The sequence below is a fragment of the Erigeron canadensis genome, chromosome 5, assembly GCF_010389155.1.
Source record: "Erigeron canadensis isolate Cc75 chromosome 5, C_canadensis_v1, whole genome shotgun sequence".
Classification (NCBI taxonomy): domain Eukaryota; kingdom Viridiplantae; phylum Streptophyta; class Magnoliopsida; order Asterales; family Asteraceae; genus Erigeron; species Erigeron canadensis.
Window position 1 is genome coordinate 7,874,880 of NC_057765.1, and position 21,043 is coordinate 7,895,922.

At 35.4% G+C, this 21,043-nt stretch overlaps 3 protein-coding genes across 3 annotated transcripts; 1 reads left to right on the forward strand and 2 right to left on the reverse strand.

Annotated features, from left to right (window-relative positions):
• Window positions 1-330: 330 nt before the first annotated feature.
• On the reverse strand, window positions 331-3,987 carry LOC122601116. Its single transcript, XM_043773888.1, has 8 exons — window positions 3,921-3,987; window positions 3,633-3,812; window positions 3,211-3,581; window positions 2,606-3,105; window positions 1,980-2,549; window positions 1,347-1,518; window positions 996-1,208; window positions 331-885 (listed from the first exon to the last, which is right to left on the reverse strand). Exons 1-8 carry the CDS (start codon window positions 3,985-3,987, stop codon window positions 331-333), a joined length of 2,628 nt encoding a protein of 875 aa, XP_043629823.1.
• A 7,735-nt stretch (window positions 3,988-11,722) lies between these two features.
• LOC122601117 lies at window positions 11,723-12,582 on the reverse strand. Its single transcript, XM_043773889.1, has 2 exons — window positions 12,313-12,582; window positions 11,723-12,172 (listed from the first exon to the last, which is right to left on the reverse strand). Exons 1-2 carry the CDS (start codon window positions 12,580-12,582, stop codon window positions 11,723-11,725), a joined length of 720 nt encoding a protein of 239 aa, XP_043629824.1.
• Window positions 12,583-18,607: 6,025 nt separating this feature from the next.
• Window positions 18,608-19,699, forward strand: LOC122601119. The gene has a single exon (XM_043773890.1). The coding sequence runs from the start codon at window positions 18,608-18,610 to the stop codon at window positions 19,697-19,699; it is 1,092 nt and encodes a 363-aa protein (XP_043629825.1).
• Window positions 19,700-21,043: the final 1,344 nt, after the last annotated feature.

Here is a 21,043-nt window from a genome sequence, read left to right on the forward strand (position 1 = left end):
GTTTTCCACTTGACCACTGGTCTGTGGATGGTATGAGATAGAAAAGTAATGGACAACACCGTACCTCTTTAACACTTTGGCTAACTGATGGTTTGCAAAATGGGTTCCACGGTCACTAATTAGAGCTCTAGGGCAACCAAAACGACAGAACATTTGTTTCAAGAAATCAATGACTACACGCGCATCGTTCTTGGGCAATGCCTTAGCTTCAACCCATTTAGACATGTAGTCAACGGCGACAAGAATATACTAAAACTTATTAGACGGTGGGAAAGGTCCCATAAAGCCTATACCCCAGATTTCAAAAACCTCACATACCTGAATGCTTTGTTAAGGCATCTCATCCCGTTTAGTGATGTTCCCCTGTCGCTGACAGATGTCACAAGTATCCACCAAAGTTTGGGCCTCCTTGAAAATCATTGGCCAATGGAAACCTGCATCAAAAACCTTCTTACCCGTGACTGAGGGACCATAGTGACCCCTAGTTGGCCCGTAGTGACATGCATCCAAAATCTCTCTCGTTGCCATTCCAGCAACACATCTCCTAACCATACCAGCTGCACAAACATGAAACAAATATGCGTTCTCCCAAAAGTAATGCTTAAAATCCAATATGAGCTTCTTCTTCTGCTGAGACGTGAAGTCATTAGGTATCTCACCTGCAACCAAATAATTATCTATATCTGCAAACCAAGGAGCTTCATCGGAGTTAGAGATAAACATTAAAGACTCATTGGGGAAGTGATCATTGATCTCCCCCTCACAAAGTTCCTCCCGGTTAGGATCTTCCAAATGACTCAAATGGTTGGCAGCCAAATTTTCAGCCCCTTTCTTATCCTTTATTTCTATATCAAATTCTTGAACAAAAGAATCGAGCGGACAAGCCTGGATTTAGCATCCTATTTCGAGAACAGGTACTTCAGAGCTGAATGGTCAGTGAAAACTATGGTCTTACTCAAAACCAAATATGACCTAAACTTATCAAATGCAAAGACCACTGCAAGTAACTCTTTCTCTGTAGTAGTGTAATTTTGCTGGGCAGGGTTCAAAGTTTTACTAGAAACGTAAATGGATTTGAAATGTTTCTCAACCCTTTGCCCTAGCATAGCTCCAACATCATAGTCGTTGGCATCACACATCGACTTGAAAGGCAAATCCCAATCTGGAGCTACCATGATAGGAGAATTAGTCAACTTCTCCTTCAATACCTGAAAAGCACTCAAACAATCATCATCAAAAATAAAAGGAACGGCCTTCTCCAACAAGTGGGTCATAGGACGAGTAATCTTAGAGAAATCCTTAATAAATCAACGGTAGAAACCTGCATGTCCAAGAAAACTCATTACCCCTTTCACATTGGAAGGCGGGGGTAATTTGGCAATCGCATCTATCTTAGCCCGATCAACCTCAATCCCGGCCTTGGACACTTTATGCCCTAACACAATACCCTCAGTCACCATAAAATGGCGCTTTTCCCAATTCAAAACAAGGTGTGCCCTCTCACATCGTTCCAACATCCTATCCAAATTACCCAAGCAAAAATCAAAAGAATCCCCAAAAACTGAAAAATCATCCATGAAAACTTCCATGGAAGTTTCAAGCATGTCCTGGAAAATAACAATCTTACACCTTTGGAAGGTGTTAGGGGCATTACACAAACCAAATGGCATTCGCCGATAAGCAAAAGTACAAAAAAGACAAGTGAAAGTGGTTTTCTCTTGGTCCTTGGGATCAATGGGTATTTGAAAGTACCCGGAGAACCCATCCAAGAAACAAAAATATTCATTCCCTGCAAGACGTTCCAACATTTGATCAATAAAAGGGAGGGGAAAGTGATCCTTACGGGTAGCATCATTAAGCTGATGGTAATCTATACAAACCTGCCAACCCGTAATAGTCCTAGTGGCCAAAAGCTCCTTATTTTCATTTTCAATGATTGTCATGCCCCCCTTCTTGGGCACACAGTGGACAAGACTTACCGATGAACTACCGGCAAAGGAAAAACGATTCCTGCATCAACAAGCTTAATTACCTCTTTCTTAACAACCTCCTTCATATTAGGATTCAGCCGCATGTGTCTCTGGACAACGGGATTAACATCATCCAGAAAATCAATTTTATGCTGGCAAAAATCAGGACTAATACCTGGAATATCTGTGGTCTTCCAAGCAAAAGCCCGCTTATGGGCTTTAAGCACAGACAAGAGACGGTCTTTCTCATCACTCAAGAGTGAGGATGAGATAACCACTGGAAGAGAAGACTCACCTGACAGATATGCATATTCTAAATGGGTCGGAAGTGGCTTAAGCTCCAAGTCAGTAAGTGGTACATCAACAGAATTAGGTACCCTTGAACTTCCGTCAGCAGCAACCTCCTCAAAAGTCTCGTCCTCTGAAGGTGACTCATCCGAGCTCAATGTCATGACCTCCGCAAACAAAGCTTCATCAGTATTTTCTCCAAATCCTAAGTTAGAGATCTCTTCCTCTCCAATATCTGTTTCCATGAATTCCTGAAATTCTTGATCTAATGCATCTTCAATGACATCAATCCTGAAATAAGTCTCATCATTAGAATATGAATGCTTGATAGACTTTTCACATTAAACACAATCCTATCAGTTCCCATGCCCAAAGAGATTTCCTTGTCTTTCACACGGATGATCACATCCGCGGTATTAAGGAATGGGCGTCCAAGAATAAGAGGGACCTTCGTATCTTCCTCCATCTCGAGGATAACGAAGTCAACTAGAAAAATAATATGGCCTACTCTGAGAGTCATGTTCTCAGCAATCCCAATAGGATACTGAAACGAATGGTCAACAAGTCTAATACTCATGCGAGTAGGGCGAAGGACTCCCAAAGCCAACTTGGTATAAACCGAGTAAGGCATCAAATTGATGCTAGCCCATAAATCAGCTAGGGCTTTATAAGTAAGAGTTCTAATAGAGCAAGTGATAAGGAAACTCCCTGGGTCTTCAAGCTTTAGTAGAATGCGGTTCTGCAAGATAGCAAAACACTCGACATTAAGAGAATTAGCCTTTGCCTCTTCCAATTTCCCTCTATCTGTCACAAGCTCCTTAATGAACTTGGCATAGTTGGGAATCCCCTAAATAAGATTGACTAAAGGAACATTAATATGAACATTAATAGGAGGTGGGTCATAAGACCTACCATTGCGAGTGCTGATAGCTTTGGCTTGCTCATTACGGACTGGAGGTGGAGTGTAGTTCTGTCCCTGACTAAATTGAGGTCTAGGATTCTTTTTTGTGTTGCTAAGAAGAGTCCTCGTAGGCCTAGCAGGAGCGACCATCCTACTCTCGAGATCCTTGAAGTTAACACACTGATTTTTCATGTTGATCTCCACCTTCCCGTTTATCTGATCCAACCTCTCACTCAATGCCTTAGTATCATCCCTAATCATTTGAATGCTAGTGTTTTTTTCAGCTTGATTACTACCCAAATGCTTCATCATCTCCCTCAACTCGGCATTAGGATCGACATTAGAAGAAGAACTCGATCCTTGGTTATGTTGAGTCTGCTGTTGAGGTTGATTCTGATAATTATCTATTTGCCACCTGTTACCTGAAAAACGAGTATTATTAGCTTGAAAAGAAGATTTACAAGAAGGATTACCTGAAGGTCGGATTTGGAAACCGGTGTTGTGGTGGAAGTTCCCTTGGGATTGATTCTGAACATAGTTCACATCTTCGGGCGCCCGATTTGGATACTCATCAGAATAGTGCATATCACCACAATGATCACACCCATCGGCTAAGACCTCAACATCCCTCTCAAGTGCTCCAAACCTAGCCTCTTAAGCAGTGAATCCCTTATCCATGCGCGTAGATAGCGCCTAAATCTCTCCAATTACCCCGGAGTCATTGCTAGCTTCAACCTTTTCAACTCTCCCTTCTCTTGTACCTTTCTTTATCTTCCTTTCGTTCTTCAAGAACCTTTCATCATCCATATTTGAGTTATCCTTTGCCATATCTTCCAAGATCTGATAACCTTCATTGGGTGTAATGTTATTGAAACTACCCCCAAAAGCATATCCCAATTCTCGTTTAGACTTCTTATCTAACCCATCAAAGAAGTTCCACATATTGTTCCCTAGTCAAATTGTGGCCTGGACAATTTCTCAACATTTTCTTGAAACGAACCCAAGCATCCACAACATCTTCTCCATCATCTTTTTCAAAAGACATAATCATATTTTCCAACCTTCTTTGAGTTCTAAGTGAATAAAACTCTCCAATGAAAGCCTCCTTAAGTTGGTCCCAAGTAGTGATTGAATTCTCTGGAAGATCATTAAACCAATCAAGTGCTTCTCCGACGATTGAAATGGGAAATGTCTCAAGCTTCACGGCGTTCATTTGATTTTGACCATATTGATAAAGCTGAGCCAACTTTTCAAACCTATACAAGTGTTGGTAAGGATCCCATTTCCTTTTTCCATCAAGTTGTTGCTCTTGTATGCTCTTGAGATGATTTCCTTTCAAATTGAAAGTGTGATCAATGGGCGGAGGTCTAATGGCAGAGCCATGGGTGGTAGGAATAGTTCGAATCCTCTCGCCATAGCGAGTGTCATTTGGATCTCTTGGTTGTTCGGCAGCCATCTCCTCTTGCTTAGCTTCTAAACTGAAGAATTCGTCTAAATAAAACCCTTCCTCGTATGAATCAGGAGTGGGTTTAGCTATAGGTGAAAATGGTGTTGGTATTGGTGTTGTGGGTTCAGTTAAGTTAAACCGACGTCCTCTTGGTCTTCTTGGAGTAGACAATGGACTATGCAAAGCTAGACCCGAAGAACGCAAGTTCATCAACTAAGAAATATGCCTACAAACACAACTAACACAAACACGTCAAATGCACCTGTGATAAGAAAAGAAAACTATACTAATAAAACATATAACTTCCTCACGCATGAGAAAGGATCAAACCACTAAATTAACAACTAATTCTACACACAATCCCCGACAGCAACGCCAAAAACTTGATGTGTGAAATCGAGTTTAAAAATTAAAAACAAGAAATACCCTAAAACTGACTACTACACACTCTGGGGCAGTGGACCCATTCGCATATAGTATAGCTAAAAGGTAAGTCCGAGGTCACATGGATTGGTTTTGAAGTAATTGTTTGCCAAAGTAGTTTTAGAAAAAGGGTGGAACCGTAGCCGAATTGCTACCCAACTTTGACAATTTAAAATTAAAGAAATTTAAAAGACAAGACGATTAAAAGTAAAGAAATTTCAGACAATATAAATAAAGATCATCCACTTGGAATCCACTTGACTTCAGCTATGATTGCACACGTTTAAGAACAAATTCTTTAGAGTTGACAAGATAATTGTGAAAGAATTAAATGCTCGTGTGGTACCACCAACCGCTCGCAAATCACCCAAACACCTAAATTGCTAGTTTAATTACCCAAGCAGGTACCACCAATGCCTAGAAAATTTCCCCAACAATCAGTTTGCTTGATTATCCAATTACCAATTATGCCTATGTGAATGAAAAGGTGGTACCACCAACCGTTTCTAAACACGTTTACCAATTAATAGTTATTATAGATTTGACATTCACCGTCATACCATGAACCGGTGACAACCGACCATAGACAATTGAATTGAAATGATAAACATATTCACCTAGTGCCACTAACGATGGACACATAAACCATTAAAAGCAAAAGAATAAATCATAAGGAATTAACTAATAGCGATCACGACACAACGATAATTGAATCAACTCTTGAATTAAAATATTACAATCATATCATTCGTCAAGTTTCATCAAAGTGGATGATTAGAAATCTAGCGACTCATGCTAAATTGAAAGTAAATAACGAAATAGAAATAGAACATATTATACCAGTGATTTTTGAATAAAAATTGCAAGACAAAAAAGTAGATACGATCTAAATGGGTGTTCTTGAATCTTCAATGAATCCAATGATGAAATCTGAGATGATCCTTGAAAGAATTCGTGTAGAACGGCTCCTACAAAGAAAGCTTGATGCCTAAAAAACGGTTGATTGTCTTCTATTTATACTCTCCAAAATTCGGATGCTAAAGAAGTTGGAAAGCCTCAGTCCCCGTGCCCTCACTGCGACGCAGTGGCCTTGTGCACTCCCCCACTGCGGCGCAGTGGCACATTTCTGAATTTGTTTTGTTCTTCGGCTGACTGCGGCGCAATGGAGATGTTATTCCCACTGCGGCGTCGTGGAAAATCGCTGAAATTCTTCTTATTGAGCACCCTAATGACTGCGACGCAGTGGGGCACTATCCTTCTCACTACGGTGCAACAGATAATTGCTGAAATCTTCGATCCTTCTTTATTAACAGCTCTCGAACACTCGGATCAACATCTTGGCCTAAAATCGTCAGAAAATGCACCAAATGGACGCGCAAGCTACTAAGAACCTGAAAGCACTAACAAAAACCATTTACGCTCCAAATTCATACAAAGTTGTCTCAAAACACATACGAAAAAGGCCAATAATGATGTGGGCGATCTATATAAATTGGTCACATCAGAAACCATTGAAACAACATAATCGTCAAGTATATCAATACTTGGAATGAACCAAACCATTGAACCAACAAAATCCGTCACGTCAACTAATTAACAAGTCCATCACATCCATCATATATTATGCACACACACTTCGGAACGATTTTACTTTCAATGAATCATAGATGTTTATATATAGGGTCACCCATAACCTTCCCACAACATCTATAACTCTTTGAAGGCATTATCGTCTTCCATGTATGCACCTTTATCCTAATCAGAATATAATATCATATTCGTGTGCAAAATCAAATAAATAATCAATCAATCCATCAATCAATCAATCAATTAACCAAACAATCAATCAAACATGTGTACACTTTCCAGCCCGAATCTCAATCGAGTAGGAAGCTACAGAACTCACATTTGCCAAGCAATAACAAGTTAAGATTGAGTTATAAACGTTCGATCGTCACGCGTCCACAACCTATCAATGTACATAAAAAGTTTACAAATCAAGACTTTACATATGGTTCTTAAATAGTTCATATGGGTTATGAAAAGTTCATCTGGGTTAATCAAGAACGGTCCTTAGAACTAACGAGCGTTAAAAACTAACGGATCTAGGTTATGAATAGTTCATCTGGGTTATGAATAGTTCATATGGATTATCAAGAACAATCCTTAGAAGTAATGGGCATTAAAAACTAACGAATATAGAATATGAATAAGTCATCTAGGTTATGAGTAGTTCATCTGGGTTATCAAGAACAGTCCTAAGAAAAAACAGGCTTTATAAACTAACGGATGTAGGTTATGAATAGTTCATCTGGGTTATCAAGAACAGTTCTTAGAACTAACGGGCATTAAAAACTAATGGATTTAGATTATGAAAAGTTCATTTGGGTTATGAATAGTTCATCTAGGTTATCAAGAAAAGTCCCTAGAATTAACGACCATTAAAAACCTGCACAAATTCGACCCAAAATACACCCAAGCATCATTTTGACCTCACAATCAATTAGGAGACACTTCCAAACTCATTTCCAAGCATATATGAACATAACCCACAACACAAACTCAATCTATAGCATCAAATCTTGTCCAAATCCGTTCTTGACCAAAATCAAAACCCTAGGAAACCCTAATTCGACCCAAAAACCGTTTTGACCTTTTTGAACCATTTGGAAGCCACTAATCATGTTACTAACACATTTTGGACAAAACTCTTTCATTTCACAATCAAAGACCAAACTATACCCAATTTCACCCAAAACCCTTATTTTGACTTCAAAAACCCATTTTTGACCCAAGAATGACTAAGGATACTTAAATTTAACCAACAAACAAGATTAACAACATACAATGATGAATTTGAGTTAGAAATTACTTACCAAAACCTTTCTAAGATGCCAAACTCGATTTATAAGCAAAAACGGAAGTTGTTGCACTTGAAAATACCCAAGTTTTTGATATGTGATGAAGTTGATGATGCTTACAATAATTCCTACACAAATCTTACTTAAAACAACAATAATGGTGCAAGAACTTTAGAGAGAGAGTGATATATGAGTGTATGTGTGTGTGTTTTTTTGGTGTTCTTGCACTATGTAGAGAAAGAAAGATTATAAGGGAAATGAATGAATGGATGGAAAAGGTAGATAAATGGGAGGGGATAAGGTTGGGTCATGGGTATGGGTTATGGGTCAACCCATGGATAACCCGTTCTCATTTCTAGTTTAACTAGTTTATCATCCCGGGTAATACCCGGGCATTGGTATTTAGGTGATGAGTATACAAAAGTATAACACTACTTACATCTTTATAAAAGTTGACGATAAAAATAAAGAACAATAGGGTCGTTATCATGCTACAACTGAAAATTCTAAAATAAGTGACTAATACTCAGGCTAAGATGTTTTTACGTAGGACAAAAATGTAAAAATGTTGATCAATTAAATAGATCGTAATTATACATCTTACTCGTACTTCTTTTATTATACGATAATATGAATGTCAAACTATCATTATTGAGTCCATACTAATAATAACAAAACATAAATAAAAAAAGAAAACTAAATTAAGCAACATAACACGTGTTTTTCGAAATCAAATTTAAATTGCAAGAAATGATAATGATCAAATTAAAAAGAGAATGGAAATAAAAATATGAGATGTTATTTAAAAAAGTTGATATATGATTAGATCTTCAAAAATACGTTATTTTACATTAAGTTTGATAACTTTGGAGAAACTTGTTAATGATGGATTGAAAATCAAAATTTAATATGATGCCATAAATACATTTAATTGATAAGAAAAAACCTAGACATGCCAAGTAAGGTTTTTTTTTAAAAATAATTAAGTAATTAAAATCTTGCTTTATTTATATAATAGATTTAATACCATTTAATACCATAAGACTACATAAAATGACCATCTGACTTAAATAAGCACATTGCACATAAATGACTTGCCAAAATGACTCCAATTATATTTACTAACTAAAATTGTTAGTTGAATTGTACAATTAGTCAAACGGTCAAATTCACAAATGTTACAGTTTGCCATGGTTCTTTTGAAAATGTGTCTGTGTATATGAATGTGTTTTTTGTTTAACAGAGTGTGTTTTTTTTATGTAAAATTAAGAAAGTAAATTGGTTGTATATATAAATGATAAATAGAGACCAAAAGTAAATTTATTCAAAATGTTGAATCTGGCCGTTAGATGGACTAAATGTGCAACTTTTTTGAAAACTTTGGATAAAGCCGTAGGATTCAGACCTAGTGGTGTGCACTCGTCCTTCATCGGAGAACTGGTGGAGAACGAGTGGAGGATGGGGCACTCACAGTGCTCTAAGTGTCATAGTTTGGCTTTTTAGGTTTTTTCTTTCAACTTGACTGTAAATATTTTTGCTTGTGTCATATATCACTACATATATGTATTGATTGAGTTTCAAATGTATTTTTCATTGTTATAACTTTCACTAACTAATATATAACACAAACAAAAATATTTATGATCAAACTCAGGATAAAAAAAGGACTTGATCAGTCAAAATAGGACATTAACAAAGGGAGAGGGATTACAAAGATATACAAGTAATTAGAGTAATGAACATTAAAACAGCCCAAACTAGAAGCCCAAAACCTTTTATAGCTTTAGCCCATAAATTAAAAGTTTAAAACTTCGATTCCATATCAAGGTTGTGCTACTCGTGGCTTTGCGATTAAAAAGTCATGCACCAACCACCACCAGTCCACCACCCGAGATAAATTCCATACCTCATGAGCAACCATGCACGACATGAATGATCTGGATCACGGTCATAGGGTCGTAGCATCTATATATATTTAGTATGAGATTAATTTGGTGAATGAGAAAACGCACGAGTATGCTAGCTAGTTTTTGTAGAAAAACGAAGGCTAGTCATCTAAACAACTCGTATATGAGTATATTCAACCAATTTTTTCGGCTTCAACAATGTAATGCCCACTAGAACTCTTATATTCAACAATTTCTTTATATATATACACGAGACAAAGTACCCTCACGTTATGGCGGCGAGATGGTGGGGGTGATAGGTCATAGAGTATGATAGATAATAGGAGGCGATAGGTCATAAATTGTGATAGCCAAATGCCTTAGCCGTCCGGGCTCCGCCCTCGAATTTAAAAATTCGTCAAAAGTATATATTGAATAAAATCTCTAATGAAAGAGCATGAAATTTTAGAAACACCCTTATAATTTTTAATCGTATAATTTATCAATGTACGGTTTTGAAATAAAAGATTTTAAATGAATTAGAGGAATAAAATGATTAATGGAAGAGAGAGAAAAAAAAGTGGTTGAGATTTGAGGAGAGAGAAAAAATGAGAGGTTGAAATTTCTTTTAAGGGTATTATATGAATGTTGAATGTTGAAAAGTTAAAAGTTGAAAAGTGAATTTGTTTTATAATATCCCCTTTCATACTAAAGGAGAGATCTCGAATGACATCACAAATCTGTGTTGTCAAGCAAACGCCTCTTCCACATAGGAAGTATGATGTCAAGTAGTAGTAATTTTATGGTGTATTTAGTGTGTGTGGGGGAGTATTTGGGTTTGGAGGTGACTTGTTTTCAAATAGAGGTTTTGGGCAGGATGTATGGCTAACCGTAGCATATGTGTTTGTATAGGCTGTGTGTAAATAAATGGGCGGTCTTTTAAATTTTGAAAGTAGAAAAAGGATAGTGAAGGGATAATGGAGAGAGACTAAATAAGGTTTTATTGTTATCAGATCAAAAAAGTTTCTTTTACACCACTTTTTTTCATTTCTTTCTTGTTGTTTCATTCTTTTTCTACAAGATTAATCACATCTGATTTTTTGAAGACCAAACCCAAATCTGATTTTTATTCATATCGCTTATGTGGTTTTGAAAGGTTTGTTTGATTTTTATTCATATATGTATATATATATCTGTTGGATTAAAACCAACAGATTCATGATGATGATGATATATGTAGAGATATATATCTAGTCAAAGCTTCAAAGCTTCTGATGATGATGTTGATGACGATTTTAGAGGCACAAACAACTTGTATTGTTGAAGATTTGAAGTTTGCATGTTCTTTTCAAAGTTTCTCCCTATGTTATAGTATTTTTCATTATGTGATAAAAATCAAGAAGCTTTGCATAGGTGTGAAGGTGAAGGGTATGTGGGTTTGTTTAGTGTCTTCATTGATAGTTGTATATGGTTTTTTCAATTTTAGGCTATATATATTTATTTCAATTTTAGATTCAGCCTAATAAGTATTTAGCTAATTAGTTGAATGTATTCTCTCTTACAGAAAGTATGATATTATTCATCTTGAATGTAATAAACTGCTTGCTATTGAAGCTCTTGAATGTTGTTAGATATAATCTTGCTATGATGAACAAAATCACAGGTATGTATGATAAACTTGCTATTATATTGATACTTGCAATATGTTGTTCATAGGAAATTACATACGATCGTTCCCTATTTATAGTTTTCTAACCAGTGTAACGGCCAATTATTGGTACCGGTTCATTTTAACGACATGTCTAATGGGCTTTTAACTGCCTACTTATTTACAATATTACATACACACTTCCTAATAACTACACTAAGACCCCTATATTTAGTTTATACTCCAACACTCCCCCTTAAACTAAGTATAGTTAAAGGTCTTCATCCTTGATTTATCTTTACAGTAGTGCTAGTTCTTCATCATCCCACACGAGATGTGCCTTTTCTTCCTTTTCTTTCTCTTTGTCCCTTCGTCTTGTACATTCGTATGCGAAATGTCCACATTCACCACATTCATAGCATTTGAATCTACTCTTGTCATTGCTTGTTTGGCCAACATCTCTTCCACGTCCTGCACGTCCTATTCCTCGTCTGAAAGGTCTTCTTCCACGTCCTCTAACATGGCTTTCGTCACCACGTCCTTTTCCATGATGCCAACTTTCTAAACGATTATTTCCACTTGCTATTAGAAGTTTTCCTTGATCATTATCTTCCAATTCGTCTTGGCTTTTGATACGTTCCTTAAACGCTACTATCCTTCCTACTACTTCTTCAAACTTCATCTTTTCTAGATCTTGAGATTGTTCGATAGTTGCCACAATAGTGTCGAACCAAGGTTTACCCGTATACTGCCCAACTTTCCTGAGAAGTCACTTATGGTTTCATTTTCTTTCATCTTCAGGTTTTCGAATTCGCTCCTTAAAGTTTGTAGGCGTGCCTTCTGAACGAGATCTGCTCCAAGATATAGAACTTTGATCGCATCTCATACTTCCTTTGCACTCTCGTATTGAGCAACTTGCATTAAAATATCTCCCAGTAACGTTTGGAAGATCATCGCTTTCGTTGTATGTGCCTTTTTTTCATCCGCCTCTTCTGAATCAATCGCTTCCCAAAGACTACAAGCCTTTAAAATCGTTTCCATCAGAATTACCCATTGGGTGGAATTTGATTCAGTTAGTTTTGGGCATTGAAGGGATATGATTCCTTGATCACGGTTTGACCCAGACGTGACTTCCCCATTCTTATCTTCTTTGCCCATCATGCTTACCTCGTGCGTTGATTTCTTGGACTTTTTATTTCCAATCTTCTTTGTTCTGCTTCAATCTCTCTTCTTGCTTGTACCACGCAGGTTTTGTTGTTCTTATTTGGTAGTAACACACAGTTTAACACCACCACGAAGGTTTTTACCACAAAGGTTTGTTCTACGAACGATTCTTCCACAAAGGGTTGTTCCACGAAGGTTTGTTCCACGAAGGGTTGTACCACTAAGGTTTGTTCCACGAAGGGTTGTACCACTAAGGTTTGTTCCACGAAGGCTTGTACCACTAAGGTTTTGGGTTCTTACTTACTATACCACAAAGGTTATGATTTCTTTCTACTTACACCAATCAATCCAAGGGTATATACTTGCTAATACGAAATTCTAAATCAAATCTTAAATGGGTTTCTAACTTGTTATCAATAATGGAACTTTTAAACGGGAATTCTAATTTGCAAATAAAACTTAAAAATTGACGACTTCAAAATCTCCCCCTGAATACTCACTCCTTTCAGTATCCAAAATAATGTGCAAATTTCAAATTTGATCCTTTTTCAAACTTTATCTGATTCAAAAAACTTTTGTATTTTTAAAGCAATTAACAAAATAAATATCTTTACTTGTTAATATAAAAGATACAGAAGTTTTTTTCTTTACAAAAAAAAATCTGATTTTGCCAAGTCAAAATTCAAAAGGGTGAATATTTTCTTGTTTGTCTTATTAGAAATCCCCAATAAACGTGTGTACCTTTTTCCTTTGTTTTTATTCGGATTGTCAACACAAAACTTTTGTGTTTGTCTGACTTTTCTTCCGTTCTGCAATTATAACACCAAAAAAGGTATCTTCTAAATCACAAGAACACAAACATTCTTTCTTCCTTGTAAAGATGACGAACACACCCCTGGTGTTCCTCTCCACGCTTTCGTCCCTAAACTGTTTTGCCCTTTGAAGAAACCCTAAACCGTTTTCTTCTTCAATTTATATCTGATTTCTACTTGCTATCGTTCTTCAACAACAGAGTTGCTCCTTGCTATGCCCTGTTTTCGATCGATTGATGTTACTCTGTTCTTCCCTGGATCAATTAACATGGGCTCTGATACCAATTGTTAGATATAATCTTGCTATGATGAACAAAATCACAGGTATGTATGATAAACTTGCTATTATATTGATACTTGCAATATGTTGTTCATAGGAAATTACATACGATCATTCCCTATTTATAGTTTTCTAACCGGTGTAACGACCAATTATTGGTACCGGTTCATTTTAACGACATGTCTAATGGGCTTTTAACTGCCTACTTATTTACAATATTACATACACACTTCCTAATAACTACACTAAGACCCCTATATTTAGTTTATACTCCAATAAATGTAACATCTCAACTGTTGTTTCATCTTCAGCTTCTAATTTAAAAGCTTTCCATGTTTGAGTGCAGAGGGGAGCTTGGAATCTTGATTGTTGATTTGCCCATCTGTGAGTGTTTTTTGTTCAAAATGATGAACTTGAGGTATTGGAGATAATAAGACGTTATTAAAAGAATCTGATGCACTCCCAAAAATCAGGTACTTTTGGTTTATTTTTTTGGTTTTATGAGGTACTATGGAAATTCAGTTTCGTGATAACTATTAACAGTTTTTTTTGTAGAGGGGCTTAACCCTTTTAGTGGTGGCGGTGGATTTAATCCTCTCGGTTAAAAGAATGGGTTGGGTAACTCTTCAAAATGACTCAAAAGGTTTGGTTAAAAGACAAAAGTTAATTTTTCCATTATTGAACGATAAGTTGTAGACTCGGACGATAAGTTGTTTGAATATGATATATTTCACATCTTGAAAGAGACTTTGGACTATGCCTACATAATTTTTTTTTTATATTTTTGTACTTATATTATCAGATTATGGTTTCTATTTAGGGTTTTTGTTTATATATAGATCGATTTCTTTACTTTTGTATCATAAGAGAAGAGGAAGAATAAGAATTAAGGATATAGACATGTAAAACGGCTTTTGATGATGATGATATATGTAGATAGATATGTTAAGGTTGCGGTTGCGGCGGCTGCTGCTGCTGATGATGATTATGATGAAAGAAAGAAAAACCAAACTAACTATGAACAAATGCAGCCTAATATCAAGGTATATATGTTTATATATTATATACATATGCAACTATAGATATAGATACATGCTCTTTTGGATGGCTTATATTCGTGTATTAATTCTCATATCTAAAATAAAAGGGATGTGAATAATTAATTACTGTTGAAATGGTGACGATGGATTAGTTGTAGAAGGGAATAAAATGTTTGTTGGTGTTTGTGATTTTTTTATGTTCATTGTGTTTAATGTAAGTATTTATATAACCCTTTCTTAGTTGCATTCATAAATTAATGAAACTCTTGATGTACCCATGTAAGCTGTCATCTGAGGCTGGTAGAAGTTGTTACAAAGTAACTTTGTTTATGTGAAAAAGATAGTGGAAGTCGGTCCAGTTCATTCAAGTTTGAGATGTAAATTTTTTGAGAGATGAATCGGTCGAGTTCCACTTGTGACCCTTACTAATGTTCTATTTTGATAGGGATGAGTGAGAAAGCAAGGTCTCAAAGAGTTTATGGTTTATTTAAAAGTAAATGGTTCCAAAGGAAAGATATAATTATTAGGCTTTTAAGTTTGTAATTCTTTTAAGGACTGTAACTCTCTGTTTGTTTTACTTTGGTTAAAACTGAAAGTAGCTAATGACAGTATGATCTTTTAAATGGTGTACGAATGCAGAAAACCGCTGGTTGCTGTGGGTTAAGTTTCCACCTAAATGACTTTTGGTGGCTTTTGAGAAGGTGTAACTGTAGGTGTATAATGCTTAGGTAAAAACTAAAAATAGGCTATTGAGTAGCCGCAGTACGGGTCAGTTGGCGTTGTCAAGTATGTATGAGTATCGACATCTATTGTATACATATGTATTTATAAAAAAACTTATAACCCATCAACAGTTGATGGCTCGAGCCATTTAGTCTCAACCCTATGTTGCATTGGCTTGTGAACCCGCTGATCTAACTTAAGCATTAATGCCTAATGCAGGTTTTTATTGGGCCAACCACAGTTCGTGGGGGATTTAAGCTGGAGCTTTTAAGATTGGTGATACTGCTGGTACAATCGATAATATTATACAAAGCAATCTAATTTGATTGAGGTTACTGATTAATAAATAAAACAAGGATTTTTTATTCCAATCTTAGTTTTTAAAGGTTTTGAAGTTTTTTATAGGTTTGATGAGATGAAAAGCTTTAGTTAATTCTGAACACAGTTTTTATGTTCAGGCAGGTTAATTATTTTAAAGGCTTCAAGGAAATAGAGCAGAAGATGATGATCAAAAGGCTTTTGGAAGTAGCAGTGATGGATGATAGGTTGTAGGCGTGCTGCTGAAGTGTTCATAGAGACAGGACACTCGACGAAAGATAAAATGAATGATGAATTTTTTATGTTCTTCTTTACCTAGGTATTGACTGATTTTTTTTAATGATGATGTATCCGGGAATGGCTATAGCCATTTAAATTTGATAGCTTATAGACTTTAGACCAAGTTATGCAACCGTATTATATAATGAAGCAACCATATTTGATGCAACTCTGTATTAGTATGCCAGTATAGAGTATAAGGTTTAGGGTCAAAATATTAGTATGCAACTGTATATTTGACGCAGAAGCAATAGATTATAGTGTTATAGTAACATTAAGACAATCAAGTTTTGGGGTCAATAAAACGGTGGTTCAATGATGGCTTCTGGAGATAATAAATTTAGCACTATTCTCGCTGTAATTGGAAAAGGCAGGCGGGTCAAATAGATGGTGTTATGTAGATGTATAACGTATATTTTCAATGCATTGCACCAAAGGTTTGATGGATCAAGAGTTAAACCAACACTTTAAGTATAGGGGAAACATGTCAGGTCTTGCTATTAGTTCCCATTTAGTACACTAAATCTAAGCAATCAAGTCTTGATATTAGTTCATGGTAATTTTGAAGGATTATATAAAAAATAATGACTATAATGTAATTAAGGATATGTGTTGATCACGTATTTGTTCTTCAGGTTGCTTTTAAAGTTTTAAATGTTTTTCTTGGAGGTATCAGCGAGATGGATCACGTGTTCCAATTCTAAAACAGTTTTTAATTTATTGTTATTCATATCCAGTTCACTTGTGGGTTGAGTTCATATACCATGATTTCTTACAATGATCCTCTGTTTGTAGGTGAAATCAGCAAACAAGAGTTGAAAGGAATGATGAAGACCGTGAAGATTCAAGACATTGATGTTAGTATATATCAGTTGGCATAACTCAATTAAGTTATTAAAATTTGTTTGGCTTTTCCATATCATTGAGTTTTATGGTTGAATATTTAGATGCAGAACTTGATTTGGATAGAAAATAAGTTTGAGCTGACCAACTTTAAAGCAGGACTTGATTTGGCTTTCTTATACCAAAGGTAAAAAGTAACTACATGGATGAGCTTGCTGAGATATGTTTTCTTTAAAGAGTTCATTATAAATATTCTATAACAAAACATTAGTGTGACAAGTAGATGGAGTTATATGTTTGAAAAATTGCTGTAAAGAAAAGCTTGGAATTGATAGTGTGAAGAGTTTAAATATATGAGTTGGGCTCAAACATTTGGGTTGTGTTATAAATATATATTTATATTGTGACTATCCATGTACATAACCTTTAATCTCATTTATTGTTATAAGGTTCCTAGAGCCCTATAAATAGTGGCATTGTATTAGAGATATCTTAATAGAATATAAGAACTCTCTTACTCTTCCTACTTTCTTATGTCTTTATAATTTTTGTTAGTTATTGTTATCTAATACATTATCAGCACGACTTCCTCTTCGAGTAAGATCGCACTATCAAAAGGTATAGCATATGGTCTAATCCTTAATCTTTCATACATGATCCATATTGTAATTCATACGATTTTGGATTGTGTTAGAAAGTTGTTATGTTCTTATTTTATTCTACAAGAATAGTACTCTTTATTTTAATTCACATAATTTTGGCTGAACTGAGATATATGAATACGTTGATATATGTTGTTTGATACACTTTTTATATTTTCAAAGGATTATGATACAAAACAACTTTTATAATTACATTACTATTACGTAAGATACATATAAAGATATATATATGAAAGAAAACAAAACTGATAGTTATATTTTAGACTTCCGAATTAATTTGCTTCCATATCATGCATTATCATTCCGGCTTTTATCTATAATATGTTTTAATCTATGTGAGTTTAAACTGATGAAACTTGGATTTGATTTCTGTAATTCACGGAGCTTTACAAAAAAAAAAAAAATTAAATAAATCAAAATAAAAATGATAATACAATAAATTAAAATATCTACCGTATGTGTATTTGCCTTGCTACTCATAAAAGAAAAATGATAACTACATGAGTTTTAGTGGTCCATACGTACTGTACATAATTTAGGCTATTGTTATCATCTTATTTTCTGTTAATGATGTGCCCGAGACTTTGCTATTATGTTATAGTTTGATCATAATTGTATTATATACTTATATATATATATCGTTTTTATTTTTATTTTTATATATGATAGGGTTTCAGATAAAATAAGATTTTCCATATTTCTGTACCAAATAAATAGTAATTTAAAGGGTCTAAACTAATTATATGTATGTGCACCCATTCATATTTTATACGTGCATGAATACTGTCTATTGCAACAAGGGAAATCCCAAAAGTCAATTTTTGAACTTTATTTAATTGGTTAACAATTATCCATTTCGTGATGTTCGTATATTTCCTTCTGCATATAATATCTATTTGATGAACAATGTGTGATCAGTACTTATTATTAGTAGAATACATCACTAAAATATTTGAACATTGCTTATTATTAGAAGGGATCATTGCTGTCTTCAAAAGTTATTTGTTTGCAATCTCAAATAAACATATTTAACCAATGTGTGTTTATTTAATATAGTTAATCATGTCGAATCTTGCAAAACTTGAGTTTGCGGCACTAGATATCACTGGGAAAAATTACTTGTCATGGGTATTGGATGCCGAAATCCATTTGGATGATAACAATCTTGGGGATACAATTAAAGAAGAAAATACGACTAGTGCCCAAGATAAAGCAAAGGCGATGATATTTTTACGCCATCATATCCATGAGCCATTGAAAAATGAATACCTCACTGTGAAAGACCCACTTGTCCTATGGACCAATTTGAAGTCGAGATATGACCACCAAAAATCGGTGATATTGCCAAATGCTCGTCATGAATGGCACAGTTTAAGATTGCAAGACTTTAAGTCTATAAGTGAGTATAACTCAGCCATGTTTAGAATCACATCACAAATGAATTTATGTGGTGCTGATATTACTGATGAGGATATGTTGGAAAAAACATTTTCCACCTTTCATGCCTCAAACATTGTCTTGCAACAACAATATCGTGAAAAGGGCTGTACCAAATATAGTGAATTAATATCATGTTTACTTGTGGCCAAGCAAAATAATGAACTCTTAATAAAAAACCACGAGGCCCATCCGGTTGGTGCAGCCCCATTCCCTGAAGCGAATGTGGCAACATATAATGGCCAAAGTGGAAGTCAAGAACGTGGTCGTGGCCATTATCGTGTTCGTGGTCATGGTCGTGGGCGTGGATATGCTCGAGGAAATTATCAAGGTATTCAATTCAAAAACAAGGGAACCCACCAAAAGTTGCATGATAGTGAAAAGAAAACCAATGATGACAAAGGGAAAAAGAAAAATGGAGCCCCATCAAATACATGCTATCGATGTGGAGGCAACAACCATTGGGCTCGTACATGTCGCACACCTAAACACTTGGTGGAACTTTATAAACAATCAATCAAAGACAAAGGAAAAAGGATAGAGTCAAATTTCACATACGAAGATGGAAGTGTTGATGCTCCCAAAGAAAACACTAATGCAACTAATCTGGATTATAATGATTTCCTTATCGAGCAAGCTAATTTTGATTTTGGTGATGTCATGGCTGATACAACCCATTTGGATGCCTCCAACTTTTCCCTTAATATGGATGATTAGAATTTATGCTATGTTATTTTCTTTTATGTTTTGTTAAGACATTCTCGTTTGAGATTTGTCATGTCTTGTCTTGAAAACTTGGAACATGTTATGGAATAAATTTTTTTTCTTATTACTCGTATATCTTTTATTTATGGAACTTTATTTTTCTTTTGAAGCACATGGAGTATTTAACTAATGGAGAAGATGAATGTCTTATTGACAGTGCTTCTACACATACAATTCTAAAGAAAAAAAGATATTTTTCTAATTTATCTTTGAAAGAGGCAAATGTTAGTACTATATCTGGAAAATCCAAATTAATTGAAGGTTTTGGAGAAGCTTATATTGTTCTACAAAATGGAACTCCACTTAAAATTAACAATGCATTATTTTCTCCATTATCTCAAAGAAACCTAATAAGCTTTAAAGATATTCGTCAAAATGGATATCATCTTGAGATTACTTGTGAAAATGATGATGAGTACCTTCAAATTACAAATGTGATTTCGGGTAAAAAGCATGTGTTAGAAAAATTACCCGCACTTGCCTCGGGTTTGTATTGTACTAAAATTAGTGTAGTTGAATCAAACGCGGTCATAAACCAGAAGTTTATGGACCAAGAAAACTTTATCATTTGGCATGACCGGCTAGGCCATCCCGGATTAGTTATGATGCGAAAAATTATTGAAAATTCATGTGGACATTCTTTGAAGAACCAGAAGATTCTTCAGTCGAAAGACATTACATGTGTCGCATGCTCACAGGGGAAGTTAATTAACCGACCATCACCAGTCAAGGTGGGGACAGAATCTTTGAGTTTTTTGGAAAGAATACATGGGGATATATGTGGACCTATACACCCCTCTAGCGGACCATTTAGATACTTTATGGTCCTAATTGATGCATCAACCAGATGGTCACATGTATGCTTACTATCAAGTCGTAATATGGCATTTGCACGACTACTAGCTCAATTGATAAAGCTGAGAGCACAATTCCCGGATTACCCCATCAAGAAAATTCGGTTGGACAATGCTGGTGAATTTACATCCCAATCATTTAAAGATTATTGCATGTCTATTGGGATAACTGTAGAGCATCTTGTACCTCATGTACATACACAAAATGGACTCGCTGAATCACTTATCAAGCGAATCCAAATGGTTGCAAGGCCAATGATTATGAAATCAAAACTACCAGGAACTGCTTGGGGGCATGCGGTTTTACATGCAGCAACACTAATCGCATCAGGCCAACGAGTTACCATACCTCCTTCCCGTTAAAGTTGGTTTTTGGTCAGGAACCAGATATTTCCCATTTAAGGATCTTTGGTTGTGTTGTATATGTTCCTATCGCTCCACC